This window comes from Micropterus dolomieu, linkage group LG14, assembly GCF_021292245.1.
Source record: "Micropterus dolomieu isolate WLL.071019.BEF.003 ecotype Adirondacks linkage group LG14, ASM2129224v1, whole genome shotgun sequence".
Lineage (NCBI taxonomy): Eukaryota > Metazoa > Chordata > Actinopteri > Centrarchiformes > Centrarchidae > Micropterus > Micropterus dolomieu.
In genome coordinates, this window is record NC_060163.1 from 4364157 (window position 1) to 4377493 (window position 13337).

The following is a 13337-nucleotide window of genomic DNA, read 5'->3' on the forward strand; positions in this document are numbered from 1 at the left end:
AAAACCTCAGTTATTGGAGGTTTAATTAGAAAATGTCCAATAAAATGTCCTTTTGGTTGCCATTTATTTATTACTTTATTAATTACTTGACTGTTTCTGACTCACCAGTAAACCAAAGGTTGTTTTTATTAATAGTTTTAAACTAATTTATAAAGCAATAAGCTAAACTTAATAACCCTTTGTAATAGTTGACTTATTAGAAAGTGGTAGTGCCCAGTCTTAAAATGATGCAAACACATAGCTCATGTTCCTTTCTTTTCCAATTACAATGGCTGTTTACATAGCTGACCTGTAGTGATATGTGATAGTTTAGAATTCACAACATCCCTGAGTGTAGAACGGTTATAAAATGCACCATCGCTGGGATTTCTTGCATGACCTAAATTAGGCAGTTGTTGTTTTCTAGCTTACACAAAACGATGAAAGCAAGCCATGCTAAACAATAAATCATGAGACCAAACCTTCTGAGCAGTGTGGAAACATTTATGTATTAAAAAAAAGCATGACTTATGTTGCTGTTATATAAAACAATATAACTGACCAGACAGTAACATTGCCATTAGCAAAAAAAAAAAACATCTGTTAGCTTGTCACTTAGTGAGGCAGCATGAATGAACTGAAAGTTGGCAGTGTAGTTCAGGATTATGCTACATGGGTCACATGCAAATGACTTGACACTATATATCGTGTGTGTTAAATGTCATTTGTGTAACTTGATTTCTTGAAAAAGTGACAGCCTAAAGCTCTTAAACAGGCTGGATGTTGCCTCAGTTAAAGGGTCAAGCTAGCATGTTGTCACTGTTGCTCTCTCTCTCTCCCTCATTGCCTGCAGAGGCTAGTCAAGGTCAGCACAAACATATTCCTCCCAAAATACCTTTGACAGGTAACACAATGACACCGAGGAGACAGAATGTGAGTGATAAGTCCTGCAGCCTCTTTCATAAATAGCACGACTGCTGTCCGTCCTTCATGACTTCCTTCCCCTGGCAGGCTGATTGATGAGAATGCACATAATCCATTATTTTGGTTCATTGATTGAGCCCGGCAATCAGAGATCAGTGTTGTGGCAGAGGTAACCGGACCCTCCTATGAGACCGCTCTGTCGCACAGGCGCAAGCGGAGGTGTCAGCTGCTGGCCTACTAATCACCCTATGCTGTGAGTAATGGCTATGAATGCAATCACAGCGGAAATGCATCATCTCTACAGACCTCGATCTATCAACCTGACTCGCTCTCATTTGACTGAAACGCATGCCAACGTGAATTATGACGCTTTGTCAAAGGCAGAGGGAGCCCGTTGGCTCCGGAGCTGCAGAATGTAATAATTAAACTCACCCATAAAGACCCATTGTATTTCATCCATTGACATGTACGTGTTGCGCATTTCTGAAGCTGTTTCCCTGGGTAAACATTTCATGCTTGGCTCTGGTGCATAATTACAATGCTTCAACAGTTTATACAGAGTCACAATATACGTACAGTCATTTTCCACTTCAGTCATCTTTCAATTTGTTTCCCCACATGATATCAACAGAGTAATGGTGGAAGAAGAAAGAAATGCCTCGCTTGCACACTATCAAAAAACTACTTGTCAGAGAGTTTGATGTGTTTCGCCCCAAACAAAAGACACAAGCAGGCATCCTCGGCTAACCGATCCTTTTGACGGTTTGGTAACACATCTGGGATATTTTAAGTTGTTTGTGTTGCAGTTTTGTAATTTCACACAGTGGGGAACATTTCCTCCCCAACCACAGGAGTCCCCGGTCCCATCACCTTGCAATCTGGAGGCTGGCCTCTTTCTGCCCTCTTCTCCAAAGTGCCTCTCCATTATGGAGTATGTTGTTAGTCTCAACAGGTGTGCAAAATATTTGCAAAAGGACCCCAGGATTTGCTAGTTCAGGAATAAACTGAAGTTAGACGACAACATCAAGGCAGAGTTGGAGTGAAAACTGTAGAGGACACAGGCAGAGAAGCGCTAATGTGCCAATTTAGCAAAGCAAAATAACCAGCAATATCAAACGGGGTCCTTCACCCTAAAACAAATTTATACGATGATTTATGTTTTTGTACATCTAACGAGCACAATATTTGTCATTTTGAAACAAATTGCCCCTGCATCTCTGGAAATGAATTCTATAGATTTTCCTCTCGGCTCATTCTGGTTTTCTCTTAGCGAGGGTTATTACTTAATTAGATAGGGGGAGGGCTCTGTCAGATATCTCCCCTGTCTCAAACTGAGACTCGCCTTTCCTCAGTCACTCACATAGAATACAAAATAATACATGAATTAATTTCCACAAAACCTGTTTATACCTGTTTTTCCTTTGTTGGGTGAGTCACTGTTTTTTTCAACATGGGATGTTTTACTGCTCATTAGAGAATACAGCAAACTTGATTTGAGTTGAACTCATTATAAGCGAAACTAAATATATAAAAGACGGATTCCCACAGCATTTCATGATCATGATGTTAATTCAGATGTGTGCGGACTGCTTTACCAGAACTTTACAGTCTTTATCCCATGTAAGTGCTGTTTCTTTGCCACTGAACTGCGACTGGTGAAGGCCAATTGTTATTGTATATACATAGAAATGTTTTCTGATCTGACGCCCCCTATTAGCAGGATGTCATTTGGCTGACCCTCCAAATCGCTGTTGAATTTTAAAAAAACTTGTGACAGGTTAAGGTTTGGTTAGGGTTAGGCACAAATACAATTTGGTAATATTTAGAGAAACATGGTGGTCTGGATTGAAATGATTGCTTTGTTAAGGTTAAGAGACCTTTATCTTCATGGTTACAATAATAACTACTTAGTTAGGGAAATGAAATGACAGACTCTGTCCTTATTCTTTCTCGATAGTCTCAAGCTGTCATAGGTCTCTTAGTGTCCTCCCTCACTAGTCTCCTTCTTGCACCCTCACTCAGTTTTTGAGAACGGTCTGCTCTTGGCAGATTTACAGCTGTGCCACACTCTTTCCATTTCCTAATGATTGATTTTACTGGACTCCAAGGGATGTTCAGTGCCTTGGAAGTTTTCTTCTTTCTTTCCCCTGACTTGTGCCTTTCAATCATGAATAGTTTAGAGTGTTCTTAGTATTACTACAATACTACAATACTGCAATACTGTAGCAGAAAAAGCTGGACCTTCTAGCAACATCTCTATTTTTACCATAACAGGTAATCTCCATTTAATTAATGAGGCACCTGTGATGAATCAGGTGTGTTCTATTAAAGGGGCAAATACATATGCAAACATGCATTATGTTCTATTTGTAAATATTTTCAGTCACTATGTAGACATAGACATGTTTTCACTTTGATATTGAAGTATATGTATTGATTGATCAGTATCAAACAAGATTCAGAGTCTACGGCCATTCTAGCAGCTAGAGTTTCTTTGAGCTAGATGCTAACATGTGCTCACAGTGACAATGCTAACAAGCTGATGTTATGCAGGTATAATGTTTACCAAGTTCACCATCTTAGTTTTTCACGTTTGCATGCTAACATTTGCTAATTAATCACAAAGTACAGCTGAGGCTGATGGGGATGCCATACAGGTATTGTGACCTGATGACGGTGCTAGAGGAAAAGTTACGGAATCACCAACATAGTCTGTACCAAATTTTATAGCAATTCATTAAGTAGTCGAAAAAATTTCACTTGAAAATATAAATTTGAACCTCGTGGTGGTGCTAGAACAAAAGTCAGGCCATGACTTTTAGTGATTGACATATTTCAGTGCCAACATTGTGGCCAACCGACTAACAGACAGAGAAAATGACATTACCATCCCCTGAGCTTGCTGCTAGTATGACTAAAAAATCACATTAAATCTATCTATCGGATTCAATGTTGTAAAACAATAAAACATGAAAACTTCAAAAAGTTTCATAAGCATATTTGTGGTGTGGTATGTCTGAATTGAAAGAGAAAAAAATGGCAAATGGAGAAAAGTATTTACTTCCTTGTGAGATCCAATCATGATGAAATATTAATATTCCAACATATAGAAATCATCCCAAGTTACCCCACCACACATAGGTGCCTCCTATCTGATCTGTCAGGCCACAAAATTAATCACAATTGCTGTGATCAGTGCAGCCAATGTGACTAGTGGCACTTTTCTGAAATGTTAATAAAGCCATATTGACACTATTCTCGGCAGGAAGTGCGTAGCCTGTGGCTGCTCACTAAATCTCAATGACTTCATTAACTCATTACCATGAGTCACGGCGTGCAGTGCCAACAGCAATTTAAACACGACAGAAAAGAGCAGTGTCCTTGGGCCGCTTTTCTGCTCGCAAGACTGATACACTTTACTAGATTTAGCAGGATGATTGACACATCAATAGGTGCCGAGGTGGATTAAATGGACTCAATCAATATTCAGATTTGTCTCACTCTCACCTCGCTCCTGACGCGAATTGTGCACACCTTGTCAAGTGCTGTCGGCTTTTGTGCCTCAGGCGGTGTGGCAATGCTGCTGTTGAAGCAGCATACATCTTTTCTGTCACATCCGGGAATATGACACGCCTCAGAAGATTTTATTTGAATTTTTAATGCTTTTAAGCTTGTGGTAATTGAAAAATTACCAAAGGCTAAACAAAGTGGAAGTCGGTGAAAAAATCCTGGAAGGCATGAAAGGTCACTAAGATTTTCTCCACTACAAAGAAGACTGGTTAATATTCATCCCATTCTTTTGTCTTTTTATTCCTTATTCAACCAGGGGGCCAGAAGAGATGGAAAAATCGCAACTTTCAATGAATATGTCAGGGCTTTAATTCAACTCTCTCCTCTGTCTTTTGTAGAAACACATTTCTATTCATGAAGCCAATCCTCCGTAGTCATGACACTGCATACTTATGTTTCTTTTGTAAAACTCCAGCAAAATGGTAATTAAATTGCAACTGTGGGCTTCTGTCCCCTATGCAGACTTAAAGAAGCCTTTATCTTAGCAAATGACTGACAGTTGATTATGAAAAACCCAATGTCTCTTCTTTTTCCTCCTGCATGAAGGCAGTCCACCCACACCTCCTGCTTTTGTGCGCACTATTGTTATGGCTCCATTGTTAATGAGTTTAGAATTAACTGGCTGTAATGACTGGAGACTGGAGCCCCTGCCGAGCCTGATTGTGCTGTTGAATGGGGAGCTGGAGGAGTAATGTATGGATGGATGTGCACACAGTGTGCAGGTATCTGTGTCTGTGTCGCCGGGAAAAAATACAAGTGCTGCCAGAACCAGGAGGGTCGTTTTTGGGACGGTCACACCTCAGTGCTCGTTGCTGCTGTACAACCTGACATCAGGTGTCATCCTGTGGCCATTCATCTAGTTTAGGGGATTGCTTTTATTGTGATTTTTGATATCAGGCAGACATCAGCTGGTAAAGCTGTGGCCCCAGTCTGCTACGGGGCATTAGACTCTACCCAAACGAATCCATTACATTCTGAAATAGTGCTATTAGCTCATTCAGAGACATTTACTTGGCATAAAAACATTGTAGATGTGGGTACATTTCTTAAACAGTAGACTAATGTTTTGTTTCTGTGCCATGCTGGACAGTAACCCGGTAACGCGACTAGAAATCGAATCCACACGTCTACACCCACAAGACAACTCACTTTGAAACGCTGTTGTCATGTAAAAATAATATTTGTTAAAGGTAAAATGTGTGTCAGAAAACTAAAAATGAAATATTGTTGTGCTGCAGAGATGTCTTGACCTACAAGTCATATTCTACAGACTAAAAAGATCAGATTTGTTTTGGACAGATCCTTGCAAAAAATCTCATCATAATTCACTTAAACAGTAAGAGTGAACATTCCCTCCAATTTTGAAAATTAAATCACAATTGCAATATCAGTCAAGATAATTGCAATTACATTTTTTTTGTACATTCATTCAGCCTTAAGGCTCAACAATTAAAAACAGCAAAATCTGGTGAGCGGTGGGACAGAAACAGCCCGTACTTCTAAGTCTCAGTTCCAATTTAACCTCTACTGCTCTCTGCTATCACCTGCTCTGTGTTTTAATTCAGCCTAACAAAATAATTTAGTGGTTCCATTTAAATGTTTTCCTGTTTCTGTTATCAGGCGTCTGGGTTTGCTGCTCTTTAAACCGCAGTGTCTCCTTTCCTGTTCGTACCTGTGTTTAAATACAGAAGATGTGGCATGTGGGTGTGGTGGATTTAGGCCTAATCACACGTGCAGAGGTACTTTTATAAACTGAGTTTTTCCTCTGCCGTTTAACAAAAATCTCTGCATACATGAAAACACAAAAACACGTTATTAAGCCGTCAAGAGCATGCCAAACCAACAGGCAGCGATATGACCCTAATCGTAAAGCCACATTGGCCAATTAGAGCCTAATAAAATTGTAAAGAAAGCAGGCAGTGGAGCACAATTTCACATCAAACACAGCAAATAATGGTGCGCACTCTGACGTCGCAAGGCAAAAACTGTGGTTTCACCGTCTACACGACAACACTGCAACCGGAGATTCTTAAAATTCTGACCCTGGCAGGAGTTTTCAAAAATATTCGGTTTCAGTGACCTGATTCTGCGTTTCCGTGTAGACGAACGGCCAAACCACAAACTTACAGTTTTGAAAATACCCGTGTCCGTGTAGACAGGGCCTTAGAGTTGTTGGAAGGCAACTCTGATGGACCTGAGCTTAGTAATGAAAAGCAATGAAATGACTAAACGGATTACTGTAACTTACAATGACAAACAACAATGTCCATGTCAAATTATGTTGTATTCAAGGTTGGCCCGCTGCTGGGGCTACATCACTAGGCACTGCCTCAGGGTTGAAGCAGAGGTCACTGTGGCCTATCTATAACAAGTCAAGAAAGGCTAGCTGTCAGTGCTTAGCAAAAATAAATGTATTAAGTACACTGTAGTAGATGAGCAGGTCTTTTTCTATGTGCATCTTCTGTTTCTTCTTCTCTCCCCCACTGTCCCGCAGCATAATTCTTTATAATGAGCTTGTGGACAGGAGATGAGATATGATTCTTGGAATTAAAACAGCATTTTCTACTTTGATCATCCAGCAGTGTGTGAAGCACTGAAATAAGACTCTCCCCTTCTTTATCGAATCTTTGCTCTCACTCTCCCTCTCTTAATCTTTCCCTTGCTCGCTCGCCCTGCTCTATCTGAGCTTGGGGGATTGCTGTATGAGATGAAGAGTTAATGAAGAAAGCTTTTTTTCTCCCCTGCAAGAAGACCGGTAAGCTCTGGCAACTTTGTGCTCTGCTTTTGTTAATCGCGTCACGATCAGCTTTCATGCTTTACAATCCCAACCCCTGAACCAGTTGAGCATAAATATTTAACATAGTTACTTTCACGCCCCTGAGAAAATGTCTTACAGAATTGCATAAGCTGCTGCACAAATTAATCTGAACTATTATTTGCTCCTAAAGTTGGCAGATGAGCTCCCGTCTTTCTCCATGAAAACAATCCCAACGACATCATCCCCTTTTATTTCTTTTCACACCATCTTATTTTACATCACTTACAGGCAAAACAGCAGTCACACAGCTCCTCGCTCTCATGTGCACTCTCAAGTGGCCTTGTCTCTTACACTGCAAGTTAGTTGCAACATTGTCAAAAAGCCATTTAAAATGCTATCATCTAATATGGAGGCTGACGTGGGCTGGTGCTGGCAGCGTGGTTATGTAAGCAGCCTTCTCAGGGACTGATAGCAATCCAACACACCCAGCAGGGGAGCGGTGGTGTGTGTGTTTTTGTGTGTGTGTTGGGTGGGGGTGGGGTGAAACAAATCACACATTCAGTACGCTACATAATATTGCACCCAGTGTTTTGCCACAGGTATAGAGAGAGGCACTCTTTCGTGCCAATTGATTTGTTAATATGCTAATGCAGCGTGATTAGCGAAGCAAGAAACTGAGCGCGTCTTTGCTCAGTGAGGTGTTGATTGAAAGAAATCAACGACCGGGGTGGCAGATGAGAAGGAAATGCACATTTTGGAAACCAAAACTTTGAACTCTTTATTGTAATTACAGGCCAAAGTAGATACTTAAAGGATAGGTTCAGATTTTCCTTAATACATACACCCACATGTCATATCTAAATTGAAAGAGTATTCTCTATACAGGCCACAAAGGATACCACTATATCAAGGGCATGGAATTAGGAAGGAGATGGACACGTCTGAATACTATGGAATCGTCCCTAGCAGTAAAAAAAAAAGATTTAAATATAACCACTGTTGTGTGTCAGTGTCTTGTCAGTGTATTTGGTACAAACGGTTAACAGCCAGCCGCAAATGAGCAAATAACATAGACCAAAGACGCAACTGTAATCTACAAGTAATTTGACTTGTAAAAGGTCTGGACTGCAGTGTGGCGCCTTTCCTCTGGCCGGTAGCTCTGTGTCACTGCTGTGTCTGCGTCCCTCTCGCTTGGAAACACCTTTGCTCTGTTTGAGAGTGTCTCACTGCTCCAGATGCTTCCCACTCAAGTGACTGTGAGCTGCACTTTATCTGAGGTGCTGAAGTTCACATGGCTGTGGATTTGTGGCAAGATTTCTGCCTGCTCAGAAGTGTTTTCAGTTAGTTTTGGTTTTCAAACTCCGACACTGAGCACTGAGCTTGTCTCATCCTGTCTCATCCTGTACAGTTCCAAACGAAAAAACAAAAAATTATTATAACCCATGATAACCTTCAATGACAATGTTACTTTTAGAGCACTACTTCTTTACTTCTTGGCACTCAACGTTGGCATGTGGGGTGTGGAATCACCCAATATGGATGTAATTACTTTCTGACCATGTTCTCAGTTCAGCCTGCGATCAGCTTGATTACTACTGAGAGAATTGATGCCCAAAACTACGAAAATAAGACCCAACCTGTAAATAATAATTACAACAGTTTAGGTTTCTTTCCTTTCAGATTGTGTAGCAGTAAAACAGTGAGGTATACTTCCTTGAAAGCTCAGATTTAACACATTTGTGTCTCTTGAAAACGGTTTCAGCTTCCAGGCTCACAAGCTGAATGCATCGGCACCATGAGCAAACATGGCACATTGCACACGCCACATTATGTGTTAATATGAAATGCAAGAGTATGTGAAGTCTTACAGTCACAAAAAAACATTTAGCTTTATTGCAACATACATCAGAGTATGGCAGCAGCTGCCCCTAAAGTCACTATTCCAATCATGTAGCTTTAACATCAATGAAATACCCATTACTATCAATGAACCCCACAGCTATGACTGTTAGATTAGGTTTGAGCCGAAATGTATTTACCTCAATGTATTGTGTAAATTATATACTGTTAAATAAAGACCAGAAATGGCCCAAATACCCTTAAACTGCACATCCAACAGACGAGTGTTGTAGTGAAGTTCTTCGGGCTGAATTTGCTTCTTGAAGACTCATGAAAAAAGTCCTCTTACCTTGGCTCTGAGTATATTGTGAACGCGTTTGTAGCTGAAATTTTAGCGGGCTGAGTCTACTTCATTGATTTCAGGAGCCGGACGGGGTAGGGGTGGCTGAAAATGCAGCGGAGCTCTTGTAGAACGAGTTACCTTGGGCTGAAAATCTGAACAAACATTGTTAAGTGCTGATGGTGGGCATGCTGGCAAGTAGATTTGCCCAGGGAGGGAGGTCTCCTCAGTGCACTGGCTGTTCTGCAGCTTTTCAGTTGCAGTTGTCTTCCCCCTCAGTGGTGCTGCACCGGAAAGTCAGGAATTTCCGACTGTTACAGCCAACATCATGTCTGCTGTCTATATGTTAGTGGAGCAGTTGACTGTAAAACACCGTCCTATTCCAATTAAGGAGCACAACCAGTGCTGTTTACTGTTGAGCTGCCACCTACACTTATGTTATTTGTAGCCCTGCTTTAAAAGTCAAATTTTTATGAATTACATCCGACCACTCACTGTGGAAAACCTTTTGATTTATCTCCTCTCCCTGCATTTCATGAAAATTATGCGTCAAAATAACTGACTGCTTTACATGGTAACGCTGTGAAATAAAACAATTGTTAGCTTGTGCAGCGGTGAAGGGAAATGCTGAATCTTCCTGTAGCACTCTTCAACCTTACACGTATCTGTTGACTAAAACACTGCACACATCATAAATATACTGCATAATGCTGAGTCAGGAGAACTGTAACTAATGCTTGGGCATCAAGGTTTCTTGTCACATTTTGGTTCTAAATAACCACGCAGGAACACTGAGACTGGTAAAAGAGTCTGAATCAGTTTGGTCTTCTGTAACTCATAAAGCAGGGTCACAAGCAGATCAATCACCTGCATTACCTCAACCAAAGCAAAGAAAATACATTCTGCAACTACTGAAGCTGAATATTTGATTTCCCTGAGCCCCAAACCTATAGAGTTCATTAAGTCCCACACTATTCCCAGGAATACGTCTGCATCAAACTCATTAACCCCCCTCATAGGGCATCAGATATGGACCAAACAAAGGATGCAAGAGATGACAGTGTGTCCTCCGGGGGAAACACTCCACAACCACCAATATGTCAGCCTTGCATTACATGTCTGATGGATTTATCAAGCCATCAATAAGATATTGACTGGAATAACACTCAAGGTCATCCTGTATAAATCTTCAGTAGCCCTGCTTAACATGGTACAGTAAGAGGTTAATGTCACTGGTCTTTCTTGTTCCTCTAAGATGCTATGACTACAGATTGCACTGCTTCTTGAAGTCAAAACGACCATAATAAAGCTAAAGGGGGGTTTATCAAGAGATACAAATGTAGCCACAAATAGAATTTTATTTGAGATTTGTGTGCTCAAGGTCTATGACAAGATAATTAAAATAAATTCCAGTATATTGCACAGTAGTGCCTTACCTCTTCAGCAGTCAATTCTAATGGATATTTGCTCTAATTAGTTCGTCTATTCTTTACTAATGCAACCTCATTATTTATGTCAGCTACAGCTGTAAGTTGGTGTGTGTTCTTTCTATTCTTTGGTCGCTCACTGATTTCAATACATGTCGAGGATTAGATTTAACAGCCCTTTAATAATAACAAGAACCTTTTTTTGCCTTAGAGATAAAATAAGCAGCTAAAGTCAGTGAGATAATAAATACTCACATTTGCACATCAAATATTCCACACAAAGTGATTAAATTATTTAAATGAATACTATCATTTAAAACATGTTTTTATATGGCAGTGAGGGTAAACTTAAACTTAAAAAAAAAAAGAACACTCATTCATTCTGTATTCAGTATAAGGTTTTTTTTTTTGCATTGTAGTTCCTTTAAAATGCTTCTGCAGGTGTTTCTGCCTCTGGATCTGTAGAGTCTGGATCTGTGGTTGCAGGTCACCTACCCCATGTTCCTGCTTGACACACGCTGCTACAATTAATATTATTATTAGTCCTATTATTATAATCATTACTATCTCTATCATTATGAGGACCACCATTACTCTTATTTTACATCTCTATGTGGAACTTTCTACTGTGCCCCCCCCAGTTGAGGTAGATTTATTGCGAATGCTAATTTGATGCCTAATGTCAGTTACACAACAATATCTATCAAAAGATTGCTAACATTAACCAATATTAGCCATTATAGGTTACTGGTCACACCAAGGAAGGCTGTAGCAGCAAAACCAATGAAGAGTGTACTGAACTGAGTAAGGAGGTGTTTACGAATTGAACTTTTTAATGGTAACATGTTCAGGTTCTTAAAGTATTCTTGTTGTGATGGAGGGCTTTGAGGCTCTGAGAAGCAAACAGTGTGCACTACAGTGCAAAGAATATACCAGTGCAATGTTAATCTACACTGTGTGCCCTCACTCTGCTGGTGCTGATGTTATGTGTACACACATTAGTGCTGAGATGTGCTCTCTGCGTGTTTCTCTCACAGGGGATTTCACGTAACCACCCCTCCCTCCCTCACCCCACTGTTATCAGTAGACTGCTGTGGAAATATCATTGTATCTACAGCAGCACTCTTCTTATCATGAATGTGCTGCAAACTATAAAGGTTCATTTGGTCACTGGGTTTAAGGTCAAAGCTGGTGCGTATATCATTCAAACCCGGTGCTGGGGAACACATCCCTGTAGCTGTGTGCTGCTGTGTGGGAGGCCGCGGCGATGAGAAGCTGATGGTAAATCGATAGTGATGGATCAAAGTGCCGCATGGCTGGAGCCCTGCGGTGTCAGGGTGCGGGGAACAACGGTGACTTTTTACACCTCCTCCCGTCTTCTCATTATCTTCTTCTCCTCCTTTCCTCCTACCTAGCCCCCAATTCTCTCTTTTCATCTTTAAATTCCAACTCCTCTCTGTCTTCCCCCACACTGTGTGTGTGTGTGTTGTGTGTGTGTTGTCTGTCTGAATGTGTGTGCGTGAGAGAGAGAGAGAGGTGACTTGATGCGTTGTGTCATGGTGTCAGGTGGCATCAGCCAGTAGTTGATGGGAAGATAAAATGTATCACTATCGATATCCGATCACTAAAATTGTTTCCAGCAGCCTTCTGCACTGCGTGTGTCTACATATCTGTTGCTGTAACATGTGGACATTTGACTCATAAAAGAGATGTTATTCATAAAATGAAGAAATTGGATTGCTTTATTGTCGAATGTTTGAGTTCAACTGGTGTTATGCATGTACAATTCCTGGTTGTTTAATGTGATTGTATTTTTCTTTTATATTACCATGCAAGTAGCACAATCTAATAAATAACCACTTGGTTCTGTTTTCTAGGAGAAAAACATTGGCCGGTCCGCTCCCAGAGTCACCATGGTAGGGATGGATGTTCTTTCTTTAAGGGTCAAAGTTGCCTCTAACCACTTCTTTAGGATTTCTGTATTTGTCTTATAAACTTGATAATGATTAATAGTGGTAATATGAAGTAATATCTGATCAGTGTTTGGAGGCAGCTTATACCTGGAGTGTTAATTGTAGTGCAGTGCCTTCCCATTGGCCTCTCTCTATCTATATGCCTAACCTGTGGATTTTCCCCTTGGCATTTAGCTCTCCTGTCTGTGTGATGACTACATGTGTTCAGTCTGGTCTATGTGTAATGGTTCTAGGGGTCTAACGGTACACAAAATTCAGTTTGGTTAAAAAAATGTCCATTAAGACAAGTGCAGCAGGTTTATGAGTTAGGTGAGACCACTCTTGTGTGTTAAGTATATACCTGGAACCAGGAGACAATTAGCTTAGCTCAGCATTAAGACTGGAAGCAAGCGGAAACACCAAGCTTTGGCCTGTCTAAGGTTGAAACTGAAACTGAAGTGAAGCTCACTAATTATATACATTGTACCTCTGTTTGTTTAATCTGTACACAAGCAAAAATGTACAAATAACATAACGAGGAGTTACAT

The 13337-nt window shown here is 40.5% G+C and overlaps 1 protein-coding gene across 1 annotated transcript in view; it reads left to right on the forward strand.

Moving 5' to 3' along the window:
• Window positions 1-13337, forward strand: part of LOC123982455 (protein shisa-6) — a 65154-nt gene that overhangs the window by 30535 nt on the left and 21282 nt on the right. The window contains exon 5 of the mRNA XM_046067975.1: window positions 12715-12753. Within this exon, the coding sequence (XP_045923931.1) occupies window positions 12715-12753 (39 nt within the window). The remainder of the gene's footprint in view (window positions 1-12714; window positions 12754-13337) is intronic.